At 53.8% G+C, this 13,978-nt stretch overlaps 5 protein-coding genes across 5 annotated transcripts; 1 reads left to right on the forward strand and 4 right to left on the reverse strand.

Moving 5' to 3' along the window:
• Positions 1-51: 51 nt before the first annotated feature.
• Positions 52-1,311, reverse strand: J4E78_010864 (uncharacterized protein; the record flags this gene model as incomplete). The annotated part of the gene is made up of 3 exons (XM_049371440.1): positions 52-78; positions 206-1,105; positions 1,216-1,311. The coding sequence occupies 3 exons, from the start codon at positions 1,309-1,311 to the stop codon at positions 52-54; spliced, it is 1,023 nt and encodes a 340-aa protein (XP_049216816.1).
• Positions 1,312-2,682: 1,371 nt separating this feature from the next.
• J4E78_010865 (uncharacterized protein) lies at positions 2,683-3,680 on the reverse strand (the record flags this gene model as incomplete). Its single annotated transcript, XM_049371441.1, has 3 exons — positions 2,683-3,428; positions 3,476-3,548; positions 3,600-3,680. The coding sequence occupies 3 exons, from the start codon at positions 3,678-3,680 to the stop codon at positions 2,683-2,685; spliced, it is 900 nt and encodes a 299-aa protein (XP_049216817.1).
• Positions 3,681-6,124: 2,444 nt separating this feature from the next.
• J4E78_010866 (uncharacterized protein) lies at positions 6,125-7,003 on the forward strand (the record flags this gene model as incomplete). The annotated part of the gene is made up of 2 exons (XM_049371442.1): positions 6,125-6,901; positions 6,953-7,003. The coding sequence occupies 2 exons, from the start codon at positions 6,125-6,127 to the stop codon at positions 7,001-7,003; spliced, it is 828 nt and encodes a 275-aa protein (XP_049216818.1).
• Positions 7,004-7,973: 970 nt separating this feature from the next.
• Positions 7,974-10,036, reverse strand: J4E78_010867 (uncharacterized protein; the record flags this gene model as incomplete). The annotated part of the gene is made up of 4 exons (XM_049371443.1): positions 7,974-8,404; positions 8,471-9,309; positions 9,366-9,652; positions 9,899-10,036. 4 exons carry the CDS (start codon positions 10,034-10,036, stop codon positions 7,974-7,976), a joined length of 1,695 nt encoding a protein of 564 aa, XP_049216819.1.
• Positions 10,037-12,053: 2,017 nt separating this feature from the next.
• Positions 12,054-13,037, reverse strand: J4E78_010868 (uncharacterized protein; the record flags this gene model as incomplete). Its single annotated transcript, XM_049371444.1, has 2 exons — positions 12,054-12,809; positions 12,855-13,037. The coding sequence occupies 2 exons, from the start codon at positions 13,035-13,037 to the stop codon at positions 12,054-12,056; spliced, it is 939 nt and encodes a 312-aa protein (XP_049216820.1).
• Positions 13,038-13,978: the final 941 nt, after the last annotated feature.

The following is a 13,978-nucleotide window of genomic DNA, read 5'->3' on the forward strand; positions in this document are numbered from 1 at the left end:
AAGGTGATGCTGCGGAATGCAACGAGGTTGAATAAAATGAGAAAGGCGACGCTAGAGGGCTGTGATGGGGTTGATCCACTGGACCGTGGATGGAGGTAGGTCCGGTGTATAGGTGTGTCGGAGGAAAGTACGATGAAGAGGCGGTGTCGAACGGTTGGTTGCTCGGTAAGGTACTCAGATCCGTCGACGCAAGATTGCCGCTTACATTTACTGGCGAAAGTGGGTGCCCGAAACCATGGGCAGGGCGAAGAGGATACAAATGCTGAGGCGATGGCCAGCCTTCCTGTCGGACGGCATTGTATGGCGCAAGATTCTGCTGGCCGAACTGGAAGGGCCACACAGCTTGGTGGAGTGGTGCCGCTTCTACTGCTTGCTGGAGATCATTATGGAGTTGCTGAAAGTCTTGATCCTCGCCTGCTGCAGGATCGTACGACTGGGATGGTATCGAAAGCCCATTTCCAGCGCCCCTGATATTGAAAAAGTCGTGTGCGAGTGAACCCTCACCTGGTGCTTGCTGTATGTCGGGTAGAGTATACGAGGTCTGGATTGGGTGTGCTGCGGGTGCATGGGTTTGAGGGGTCTGCGGTGCCGAGGGGAACTTGGCTGGGGCAGGCCTCTTGGCTGGTCGGCGACGAGGTATAGAGCTCTTGTTGGCCCTGCGTGAGGGAGTCGTAGCAGTGTCCGTTTTGTTCTTCTTTCTCTTGACGGGATCGGGGTGTAGGCCCGGCTGGCACTTGCGCTCGTGCTTCAACAGGGCATCATTGCGAGTACACACGACCTTGCACTTCTTGCACATCAAAGGGCTCTCGTTGGCCGATGGATGTTTGGTCCGTATGTGTCGTGCGAGGTTGTTCGTCATGTCGTCACCAGTGAACGGCACATTGCACTGTCCGCACCGAACCTCATCAGGGGACGATGGTGGCGGCGAAGGCGTGGAGGGAATGAAGTGCTCGGGTGCGTTTGTATCGACCAGCGGCTGACCATGTCGAGGATTGGCTGAGCCTTCTGTGAGTTGCAGCGGTAGGCCGTGGCTAGAGTTCGCGTGCGCGTGTACGGTGGGAAGGATGTCGTTGGCTTGATGTTCGGAAGGCGGCGTGTTATCGAGCTGGTAGGGAGGTTAGTCATGGACGCGCAACGAAGCAGAGAATGGTTTACATGAATGCCATGCTGCGACCAAGGATTAGGGGGAGGTGCCGTGACACAATGCGACCCTACGCCAGTGAGGTTGTATGCCGACTTGCCAGCGCCCATGGAGGAGCGCAAGGGACGCTCGAGGCGTTCATCATCGTTGGGGTATATCGGCGGCGACATGCTGAGATGTTGCCCTCCCTCTAGTCCTGTATGAGGTGGGACGAAAGGTGGGTGAACCACCCAAGGTGGTCAGCGGAGGGTGTGAAGGTATGTGTCGCGGTTTGGTCCAATGCGATCTGGTCGAGGCGCATCATCGGTGGGTGAAACAAACGTCCGAAGGAGGGCTGGGGCAGCAGACTTTATGCATGGGAAGGTGCTGCGAAGCCGTGAACGAAGAGCTTCCCAACGGCAGCCAATGTGGTGCGCCTCCAGCCCGCAAGTGTGTAATTGCTCCTTTGCTCGTCCTCCCACGCTGCATTATCGTCACAAGAAGGCTAGCCGGTGCCCCGTGCGGGGACTGATGTATGAGGGGAGAATTCGTAGGGCTAGCCTAGAGGAAGGATGCCGGAAGGATGCCGAGAGCTTTGGATCTTAGATCGCGACCAGGATGGCCTCGTAGGGTGGAGCAATGAGGACGGCCTTTCTGAAGTCGCGCGTTGGTATCTCGTAGAGGGAGGGACGGGGCGAGTGCGCAGCCATGCAGGGAGCTTAGCAATTCAGCAACTGGGGAAAAGGCGATTTGTACGTCACAGGGAATTGTCGTATGAGAACGTGGTGGTACCAAGAGCGTAAGCCACTCAGGCTAGTATACTTCAAGTCGAGGCGGTGCACAGCAAGGCAACCACCAAGCATGGAAGCATAGAAGCTTTTTGCGCCTCAGATCTCATTTCCGCTCGCCGCGCTGCAAACGCACGGCAACTGCAGCATGGAGTAATGGAATAATCCATATTGGCGTAGACGCTTCCCCATCGCGAGCGCGGGAGTGCCTGGCGTCACCGCGAGCGGGGTGTGCAGTGCACAGACCGCGACAGAGGCACCTGTGGACCTATCGTGATCGCAAGCGGGAGGCGGAGCAGCGAAGGATAGTGGCAAATTTTCAGAACGCGCGCAGCTGTTTGGTGTTATGGGAAGCTCTTTGCGCCCAGGCTGGGGGACTCTTACCAAAGCTTCTTGGGTGGTGTGGGTGGAGCGTGTAATCTCCATCAACTGCTGTCCTGCGCACGCCAGCCAACTTGGCGTCGTGGCTTCGCTCATGAAAATTTTCTGAACATGAAACAATGCTCGAACGAAGGTCGAGACGCGTCCTTCGTAAACATGCTGGCGAAGGACGGGTAATTCATCTTGTTCGACGGATGACGTCGGTGGGGGAGGGGTACCGACTCCGTGACGCTCGAAGACGGCGCTTACGGCTATCTCAACAGTCTTCGGATAAGATCTTGGCTTCGTACGTGGCACGCTCAACGCAGCGTCAAAGCGTATCGCACGCTGTATGCAGTCAGCAACGTAAAACGGGTTCTGGCCAGAATTCGTGCGATGTGATGGCGCATGGAGCTACAGCTTCCCCTTAGTTGCACTGTGACCTGTCAGGGCAAGGTACCACTTGACACCGCACATGTCGATCCCGTCGTTCCCACAAACGCCCGTCTGCCGGGCCCTCTCCATTATGGCATCATATTTATCCTGGCCCTTGACGCCGATCGTGATCGACACAAGGCCCTCTGGCTGCCCTTGTCTTCCTGGTATGAAACCCAGCCTGGCGTTCGTGAAGGCCAACAGGTCGCGGCTTCGCACGACGCCAAATATCGCTTCCCACTCCCGTGCGGCCGCTTCGTGACCAAGATCGCCGGGCTGCAGGCGCAGTACACAGCCCTCTAGCGTAAGGTGTTCGGTCCGCTTCATGCCGGCCCTATAGCGGTCGATGTCTGAACCGCAAGCATGCCATGGGGAGAAGCGAGACTGAACTGGCGTTGGATTCTTCGGACCCGGTACGTGGGAATCGAGTTCTGGCATCATGCCGCCTGTCGCCTCGTTAGCCGTATGACCTTGCAATTGGTAGGTGCCAAGCGTACCCTTGATGCCTTTCGGATGGTACTGAATACACACTGAGTCCGTATAACTATGCTCAAAGATGACTTTCGACAGTCCCTTCGCTTCGATGTATTCGCGCCGCTTCTTCGCGTCCTCGGTCTGCATGATGATCATGTATCCGCCGTCGCCGCGCTTCTCGATCAGCCGTCCAGCAGTCGTGCCTGGCTTAATGGGCGAGACCACCTCGATGAAGTCGCCGCCGATTGGTACTGCAGTCATCTTAGTAGCTGGAGCTAGAAAGAGAGAGCGAACGTACTGAGGAAGTTCTTCAACCCCCATTGCTCAACCGCTGGATCCTCGAAGACTACTTCTGTGCCTAGAACGTATGTCTGGCATCTCCATTAGTTCTCGATATATCCACCTTAGCATCGTCGGCCTACAAGCTGCTGCTTCGCGCGTTCGATATCCTTCGCGACAAGTGCAATCTGGCGTAGACGCGTTGGGGCAGGAGCAAGAGCCATGTTTGCGTGGGTGTGTTTCCAACGAAGTTGACGGATGACCTAAGATCCAGTAGAAAGAGTGAAATGATGGGATTGGGACGCGTAATGCCTCATGGACGCTTACTCGAGCTCGGCGGCTCAGCAGCGAGTAGCTGCTTCCCCGCATCAGCAACCGCGGCATGTCCTGAAACGGAAGCTACGACGTTAGTGTCCTGGGTTAGTAGAACATCAATTTGGATCAATGAGAAGATGGATGACATCGCGGGTATCGACTGAGATACGTATCTGAACCGGTGTTGTGACGTCGTCAGGGCGTGATGTTGCGATGTTTCATCGCGACTGCCACCCGGTCGGGCCGAAGTGCCGAAGCACCGATGCTTTCGTCTGGTCTCCAACGCGCCTTCCAACAACACAACAACAACATTCTTTTCACTTCCGCCGCTGATGCGCATCGACATTCACAAGTGAATTCATCTAGTCATCACGGCGAAGGAACGACACGAATTGCGCTCCCTCCTTCGTACGCCTCTCGCGTACATCATCCACAACATGGAGATGGTTGGGCTCCAATGAGTTGTTTGCAAGACCACACCGTAGCCTGGAGGTACACAAACCCCTTAGATCGATCTCCTATTGTCGGTTGCTTCTGCGAACATCGCCTGACTAGGTTTGACGATGCATCATGAAAAGCAGCTTCTTCGTATACGTGGGTCTGTTTACTCACCGACTGACACATCTCTTACTTTACAGTCCTTGACATAAGGTCACCAGGCTTTTGGAAAGCCTGCCTCACCGCGACTGAGCTTCCGCGTGTGAGGCATATCAACTGACTATCATTTGCTGACTTTACTTCATGACATGTCATGCCGCCTTCTTCGGGTCTATCTTCAAACGTCGAAAACGATGCTTCGTAAACAACTTCAGGACTCAATCTACACACAGCGAACTCAACACTCATCTTTCTTTACTACTTTGGATCCACTGGATGGTTTTATAAGGTACGCTTGATGTGACATGCGAGGCCCGACCATCGCCACTTGTCACTGTTGCTATTATGTACGAACTTCACTGGCGTTTGCCGGGCAAAAGATCTGTCACAGTAAGCCATCGATCCTTGACGTCAACCAGAATACAGGTAATGGTAAGAGACAACCAAGGGCCTGACTACCGTCTACGGCCTTTACTCGCGAGCATTCCCCCATCTACCGATCACTGCGCATTATCAACCTCTCCATACATCTTCTCTCTGGTTCTCGGAGGTTTCAGCCTTTGGGTCATGCTTTCTCAACTACATCGACGAGAGTCAAACACAGCTAACACCCAACGTAGTCTTTCATGCTGCATGAAGCGATCTTCATGGACACATTCGCGAGTCATGTCTCCGCAGACTCGATTTCTTTAGTACTGCTGGACTATCGTCTTCATGACATCACACATGCAGTCAGATCTGCCGACTCTACATTGAACGTCCGGACATCACACGTCGAATCACATCTGGTATACCGCATACCCTACTCGGACCGGCTCTGAGCTATGGACACTCTTGCTAGGAAACTCGCTGCGAATATCTAAAGGCCGTTGGGTGTGCCTACAGTTCGCAATCTCATACCTTGGTAGCTATCCTCTGCTTCGCGACTAGCCACACATCCCGAGCCAATCACGACTATTTCATTCATAACGACACTCCACCTACTCCGACAAGAAACCGCGGTCGAGTCGGCAATCATACTGGATGCCTCAATCATGAAAAAGCGCTCGTCGAGGAATGACTGCCAGAGGGCTTTCTTTCACTTTTGGTAGCATGTCCTGAGGACGTACTACACAACTGGAATAGAAAGTAGCCCACAATCCAGCTGATCAGGAGACCCTTGTGCCGCAAAGAAAGAGATCACCTCCTCACAATCACGGTCACGGCTGACCCGTTGAGTCATCCAAAGCTGTCGACCCCTCCCTGATCAAGACAACATTCAGTCAAACAAGATTATCAGTACGTCATCTGCGTCTGTTTCTGACGCGCTGAAGTCCGTTTAAGGGATATACAAACGCTTTTGAAACATTCTATACGCGTCTTCTACGCGTTTTTACGCGTTGTGAGCTTCTGTAAGCGTCTTGTCGGCTTCACCACGGGAGCCCGGGTCCGGTGCCCGAGCGCCCACCCTGCCTGTTCAAATTCGTCTTCGCGGTCACCTTCGATTAAACTCTCTTTTTACGACTCTCATTCAGCTTCGAAATATCCGTTCAGCTTCTTGTCATTCTTTATAAAGGCCGCTGTTCCCGTAGTCGTCTTCCCTTTCTTCCGCCACTCCCTTGCTTCTGTTCCGGAGACGACGAGTCAACCGTTCTGTTCTACGTTTTCTAGGTAAGTCCCTCTTTTCTTTACTGTTCTGTTCTGTTCTGTTTAGCGTTCAGCGTTTTGCTTTGATGGGAGCTTCAGTGGTTTATAGCTCTACAGTGAGCTTGTCAAGATGTCGGACTCTGTCAACAACTATTTCTTCGCGATCGCGGCGGCAACACCGCTTCCTTCTATCGAGGGTCAAGACCCCATCCACAACGGCAACCTCGCACCTCCGCTACCTCGTACTCGTTCTCAAGTCTCCGCACTTCGTTCACCTTTCACGGTTCGACCCACTGTCATTTCCGCACCCGTTGCCAAGAAGTCGAGTACAAAGCCAAGCAAGAAGCGCAAGCCTGAATTCACCATCTTCGTCGACACCCAGGCAGCCAACGACATCCCGAGGCCCATTCAGACACCCAAGCGGTCCAAGACCAACAGCTTACGCACTCCGCTCGGCGACAGGACTTTCTCTACTGCTTCAACGCCCTCACCGTCTCCCCGTCTTCCCGACACCCCGTTTCGTTTCTCGCCTGCCGACCCTCTCTGGGAGAACACCGAGAACTACGAGCCCTACATTGAGACTCCTCCCACGACTCCACTTGGTCCTCCTTCCACGCCCCTCGGTCCCACCGCCTCGGTCGGCCCACCTCCGCCACTGTCCACACGCGCTCTTCGTCCTCGCCGTGATCGTGCTTCTTCCTTAGCCAACCTTCTCCCCCCGGTCAACATGCTCGCCTACAACATGCTTGGTATCCAGAACTGGAGGATCAGCTCCATCGGTATCAACCTCGCCTACCGCAAGGTCGCTAGTAGAACCCACCCGGACATGGTTGCGCCAGCTCAGAAGGAGCTCGCAACGCTGGACATGCAGCAGATCAACGCCGTCAAGGACATGTTGATGGACAAGGTAAGTCTCAACTGTATGAAAGAAATACGAGACATACACTGACCTCTATAGGACCTCCGCATCAAGTACCACCGCGACGGTCTCATCCCCTGGGTCGTCTGAGACCCCGAGATGTTGTACCACACTGATGATACGATGATCACGATACGACTATAATGCTGGGTTTGTGTAAGAGCTACTGGAAGAGAGTTGTGTACAGGGTTTTGCCGCCTGTGGCATACCAGTGTGTTTTCCAAACGGTTGCTACGATGAGTACGAGCATGATGGTAATGGTCAGAGGTTAGTGTGGTAATGGGTGGCGATTTGGTCTGCCGATGAATTATCATTCATCGCGGTGGTAATGGTCGGTGGTGGAAAATTGCCTTGTCTTTCTTGTTTTTCTTTCCTTGCTTTCACGACACGACACTCGCTTGTGGTGCTACGCGCATACATTCGCTCACGACGGATACGTTTTCATGACGCTGAACGCGACACGATGGTCACGAATACTGGTATGCTCAATACATTACATTCATTTGGAACTTGAGCGTTGCGATAATATACGAGTGAGTTCCTGTGTAACAATTTCGTGTAAGTGAGCACGTCATACACCTCCATTCTCACGTAAGCTGTCCTGAATTCAAGCACAGAATACATGACACAGCATATAGCGCAAGAGACGCAGCACATCCCGACCACACCGAAGCCAGCAAATTAAAAGCAGAGTGCACTCCATTTCCTCGAATTCTTCGTCTATCGTGCTCCGTATATCGTCGTCGGGTCGCCCCATAAGCTTCTCATTCAGCAAGACCATCGAACTAAGCGCAACTCCGTGTAATATGCTTCGCTAGTAACAACAACAAGTGGTCCGCCCCATTCGCCCTTCGGGTTGCCAAGGTTCCGGCCCGTCCCACTACAACATTTCATCTCCGCGGACATCTCCGCGGCACACTTCGATCGCGAAAAAAAAAACTGCCCCGCAGCGTGCCGTGCTTAGCGATCAGGGCAAATTCGTCCCTCCCGTCGCAACCCTTCTGCATAACGTAATTCGTATCGGTCTCTCGATCTTTCCCGTCCAACACCACGAATTTCTTCAATACCCCTCCGTCCTAATCCTCACATAACTATCCGCATTACTAACATACCCCCTGAAACTCGGTCCCAGAGACCAACTCGCCAGTTCCCTGACCACATCCCTCGCGGCGTCGCACAGATCCACCTGGCCCGTCTCTTCATTGCTACACAGCGCCTGGTCCGTCGCGAATGACCAATCGCACTGGATATTCAAACTCATATCCATGAGCCACTCCATGCGCTCCTGCATAGCAGGGATCTGGGTAACGAGTTCGCGGAAGGCGGGCCAGACGATGAAGTCGACGATGTTGATGTGGGGCATGAAGAGTTGGTTGGGCGTGGGGCGGAACCATTCGGGGATTGCGTTGTAAGTTTCTGGGCTGGGCGAGATCATCCAGCGCATTAGGTACCAGAAGAGGTACATGGAGCCGAAACAGGAGAAGGTGTTACCTAGCGGGGGTTTTGTTAGCGATGACGTGTTTTTTTTCGGGGGGAAGGGGCCCGGTGAGTATGTACCCTTCATGTATACGCCGTGCACCATGCCGACTGCCCATTTGGTGAGTATGCCGGAGTTGTTGTATACGTCTTCGTCCCAGAGTGCGGCGATGTTGGGGTGGGTTTCGATGATTTGGTCGGCGGGTATGCCCATGTTCATGAGTGTTGTCGCTTGTTCGTAGATACCAGGGAATGCGCGTTTCAATGAGCCCGGGTCCGGTATTGTGTTGATGGGTAACATGGACCATGTGGGTAGAAACAGGTTGGTGATCTGCGTCTCTTGAATGTCGCCCGGGTAGTGGTTACTTCGGATGCTACTGGAGAATGGCATGTTGCCGAAGAGGTTGCGGAGGTTGAGGTTTGGGTGTATCCTGATGGTGTTCACGATGGGTTGTCGGCCAGTGAGATGCGTAGGGTATGCCGAGCGTATCGTGTTTTGTCTGTGTGGTGAGGGCCGTTGGCTCCGAGATGGTTTCGACGACGGTGCGGCGTTCCCAACTCCGTCGAAGCTCGTTCCTTGCTGCAAAAGTCGTGGGTCAATCTGGCTTTCCTGAAGCCTATCTTCCTCTTCACTATCTTCCCCAGCCTCGTCCCTTGTTAGGAGATAGTCCTCTCGATCAAACAGCGGAACTAGGAAGGGATGCTCGTTCGCTCCATCTGCAGTTGCTGCTTGTTTTCCCTTACCCGACACAAACGTTGATGAAGGTGCTGAAGGTGACCAGCCTCTGTTCTGGCTGGTGGGTGATGCCATGGAGATATTGGAGCCTTTTCGAAACTGTGAGGCGCCTTTACTCGTGTCAAATGCCGATTCATGGCTCATACCGCTTCCAGAGGTGTCCGTGGACTCCTGACCCAGTAAGCTGAACCAGAGTTATAAACTTGTTGTAGCCAGAGGAAGCTGTCGAGTGATGCATACCTGGGGGGTTGGCCGGATATCGCCGGGGATACTGTCATTGGGAGGGTCTTTGCGACCTCTTCGGGTGCTTCACCGAGCCTTAATCGAGCGAGGACAGCGGCGGCCTGGTCGTCGGTCCCGGAGCGTAGCGATGTGACGATGCGCTTCAGGTCATCCAGCTCGCCAGTCATGCTGTCTCTCTTCATAATCTTCATCCGCTCGGCTCGCGAGACACCTTCGGCGACGTCGTATTGACATGATAAGTCGTTCTCCTTGCATCGATTGCATCGGGGTCTGGTGCCGTCACACTGCGAATAAGCAATCAGCACAGTCCGCGGGGCCAATGAAAGCTGCAAAAGGCCTACGTACAGGTAGTGTCACATGATGTGAGTACCTATAGAAGAGCGCAAATCAGGGATGCATGGGCCTTGAGTACTGGGAAGTATCCTTCAGTGCCTCGCAGGGCTGTAGCATGGCATAGTGCCTGATAGCTGAGCGAAATACCTTGGGATGGTCCAGGGCATTGCTATTGCGTGTAACTCGGTCCTACGTACCTTGGCCTTCCCATTTCGGCACTGCACGCACGCCACGGCAACAGCCTGTCGCTTCTTCCGCCGGTCTGAGGTTGGGCGTCGCTGCCCCGGCTCATCTGAGGCTGGTGCAATGCTTTGCCATCGCTCCGAGTGATCCATACCGTGAATGTCGATGTAGTGGGCGAGATTCCCGGTGCTCAGAGATGCCAAAGTCGCTTGTGGAGCCGGTGGAGCCTAGGCAATGTCGGATGCGTGAGCGTGTTCAGCAGGCCGTGTTGTTGGGCTCGCCTCGCGCTCTGGAGTTGCGCTTCTCCAACCTGTACACATCTGCAGCGGTTCGCCACTTCCTGTTGCACAGATAAACCGGTCGCGGACGCCACGGGTTCCTCGCCTTGGAATATTTGAACAGATCGCATTTGCGACCAAGATCGAATTTGATCGAAAGCTCGGTACAAAAGGCCGACAGCAAGCTTCGTCCGGGAATGCTCTCCTGACCAATGAGACGCTATGGCGCACCATCTCACGTGCTGTAAAGACCGGTCCAGAATAAGACATCGAAATCTGTTACTATGAAAAAGAGGCGAGGGAGAAAAGTGCATGAGGGTGGAAACCGAGGCTACGTTCCAGACGGATAGATTGGCTAGCTTCGGCGGCACACGTGCGGCGGTTCGGGTCCAGATGTATTTGCTCGCTAGCATTCAACGGGGTTCCAGGCTCCCCAACCCTTCAAGAGCCTCAAACGACCGCCTGAGGTGTGGGTGAAGACTGGTCATGATTGGACGGCGTGCAGCGACAGGTGTGGTGGAGTGGAGGTGGCGGTGCGTGGTCGTGCTGACTGCTAGACTGGTCCATTGCAGCCGAGAAATATCTCGCATCGAGGTGTGACGTCGTGCCATCCACAGCGTCTCCCAAACAACCTTCTCTTGACCTTAGTAGGCATACCATGCATATACGCCAACGGGCGCGGCAGTCAGGTCGGTAGAGCAGCGTCGCCACCGGCCCTGCCTGGTGGGCTCTTCATGTCGCCGACCGTACATTGAAAAGAAAGGCAAAATCGCAATGCGCCTCGGAAGAGTTGGCGGACGAGGTTCAAATACAACATGCGTGATTGACGTCACTGGGCAGACTGAACTCCAGGATTACTTCGAGGTGCCACGATGGCAAATCCGGAGCCTAGACCACATCGCGTTGCAAAAAATGTCCGACGGATGCTACTGGCTACATGCATCGGCAAGTTGGGTGGAATCGACATGCGTTGGTTGTCGTGGTATTGCACGAAGATCGCAACACCATCAACGGGAACGGGTGCCTGTAGCACTGCGACATTCGTGCGTCCTCTTTTGCTTGCTTTACAAGGTCCGGAGTTTAAGGCCGAACCGCCTCATTTTTTCCAGTCAATAGTCAGCGACTCGAAAATAGGGCGACTGATGTGTTATGCGCATGGCTTTGCTAACTATATGTCGACAAACTTTCCCTCTATCAACTGCCGTTGCATGAAAGCACCGAATCTCACGAGAGCAAAATCCGAATCCTTCAACACGTGATTCTCGTAACGAGTTTCCTCAGCCACGGCTTCAAAAACGAAGAAGTGTGAACATGCGAGCAACGATGATACTGCCAGCCTCGCCGATTCGCCAACGGAGTACACATGCCGAAACACTTTTACTAAAATGGTACGAGCCAGACCTCCAAGGGCCATGGATTTCGCAAATCGCATACCCACACCAAGGTAGCCTCATCTTGGATCCACCTCGGTTCGCCCTCCGCCGAAATCTCGGCCTCCGGCGCCGCCCGCCAATCTGTCGCAAGCGACAGCTGCATTTGAAGTCCAGGTACTAATTATTCAGCTGTGCTTCAGCTAGGGAGTATGCTTCCTGGTCAGGCTGGGCAGGGCCCATCTGCGGGGTCTAGGCAGTGAACTTCGTAACGAACTTTGTACGCGAGAATAAGTGTTGAGAATATGAATCCGCGATGAGGTATTATGTAAGATGAATTGCGATACTAGCAACGGGCGAGTACGCCTCATAAGCTCCTGGACTCCTTCCTTGACATAGGTAATTCCCTCGGTATATCCTTCACTCTATATCTCCGTGTCTAAGGTCCTAAACTGACAAAAGAAAGCGCTATGCCATGGCCCATTATAGGCGCAAACCCGTAATCTAGACACTCGGGGTACCTAAACCCGACCCAATACCATATCGTTATCCGACGATGTGGTGTCCATACTCTTGCCCCGACTCGCCCTGTTCTTGCCAATCGTGTTACCAAGCGCCGGGAAGCAGTACCCAGGATGGAATACGGTAAGCACCAGCACACTCATGACGATCATGGCACCTTCCAAGATGATAAAGTCAGTCTCGTCGCGCATGAGCTCGCTACCCCAGCCATCGGTGAGTTCCGGGATACGGTAGATGCATCGAATGTAGATACCCAAGAAGCCGACTATGATGGCGAAGATGAAGCATCGGAACGATGTCTTGCGGAAGAGCGTCATTGCTCCAGAAGAGAGTTGGTCGCGGCGGTGGTAGGTGCGGATGGTGTACTCGACGAGAAGGGCGCCGAAGATGGACAGAACGACGACCTGGAGGACGACACCGGCCACCATGAGATTTGTTCCGAGATCCTGCAAATCCGAGCCGCTATCTGCTGTAGCAGCAATGCCACCGCCGGCACCCTGGAGAACGAGCGAGAAGATGTCGCCAGTGATGAAGATGCGCGTGTACCACACCGGCGACAAGCGTGACCACGATTGTCCGAAGTTAATGACGATGTGCTTGAGCGTGACGTATATTCCAGCCGAAACGAAGGCGGGGGAGATGATCAAGCAGCAGATCTGCATCTGGAAGCCGGTCTCGTCGTAAGGGTTGTTGTACAGGAGGATGCGTCCGATGTATCCGACAAGCTCGCCCAAGCAGCCTAGACAGAGAGCAATCTATTGGGTGTTAGATGCGTCCCGCCGAGTCGAGGAATAACTTACCATGTAGGTCCACGTCTTGTATCGAATACCCAGCCCCAGGTTGATAACCAGGCAGAGGCCGAAGAAAGCCGCGAAGAACGCATTGGCTTCGATACTGGGGTAGTAGCCGTATAGTGTACCCTCTACGGGACATTCGGGGCCAACTTCCACGCACCACTGAGGGACAGCTACTTGTTCGGGCATCGTCAAGGGTTCTTGGAAGCTGGAGGGTCGTTGCGATAGGGGTGGAATACTCCGAAAGCGATCGAGATAAGTGATCTCTGGGGAAAATGGAGGTAGGTGCGGTGGTATGTGATGATGATCTGTAAAACGACGGGTGATCCGCTACCTTATAGCCAACAGTCGGAGATACATGTAAGATGGTGTTTCGCACGATGCACCGAATCCATACATGGCGCAAGTATAGCCCCAGCCTGAGGCAGTGCGGGCTACGCGTATCTTAACGACCCGTTTGCTAGTCCTAGAATAGCCAAGGATGCGAAATCTGACAAGCCTATGCAGGAGGCCTTCTCTTGCAAGCCACGTTCTAAGTCATCATTGTTTCGCGGATTGCCCCGGGATAGGTTTAGCGGCATCGCTTCGGTAGCCAAGACTTCCGAAAGTGGGTATGATTGGGTGCGTCATGGGCTATGGGCTGAGCAGATGTCGGTGATGGAACATACTTCACCGGATGTGTTTGCGTGTATCCGCATCCTCATCCACATCCTCCGATCATCTACGTAGGTGATGTGGTGGTTTGGGCCAGTCAAGTATGTTAGACACAGGTTCGCGCGACACGATAGCCGCGAAAGACAACACCGAGTATGCCAAGCATACAGTAAATGATGCGCCAGTTGCGACAGCCCGAGTGATAAAGGCTGCGATAGCAATATTCCTGTGGATTCGATTGTTGTTCCGCCCAGCTTTGTGGGCCTCAGAGGCATACCGCCAGCGCCATGCTGACGTTTTGACGCAGTCTGCGGAGGAACTTTAGGCCACCGCACCGCAGAGAAACGGTGAGTTGTCAAGCGACCAAGGAGTCCGACGAATTATCAGTCAATAAGGGATTGATTCTTTAGCGGTACCCAGTTGGTTCCTCGTGTTTTATAGGGCTTGGCACTTCATCGTCCCGGTTACTCGGTCTT

Source organism: Alternaria triticimaculans, assembly GCF_023758025.1.
Source record: "Alternaria triticimaculans strain BMP 0046 chromosome Unknown scaffold_41, whole genome shotgun sequence".
In the NCBI taxonomy this organism is placed as follows: domain Eukaryota; kingdom Fungi; phylum Ascomycota; class Dothideomycetes; order Pleosporales; family Pleosporaceae; genus Alternaria; species Alternaria triticimaculans.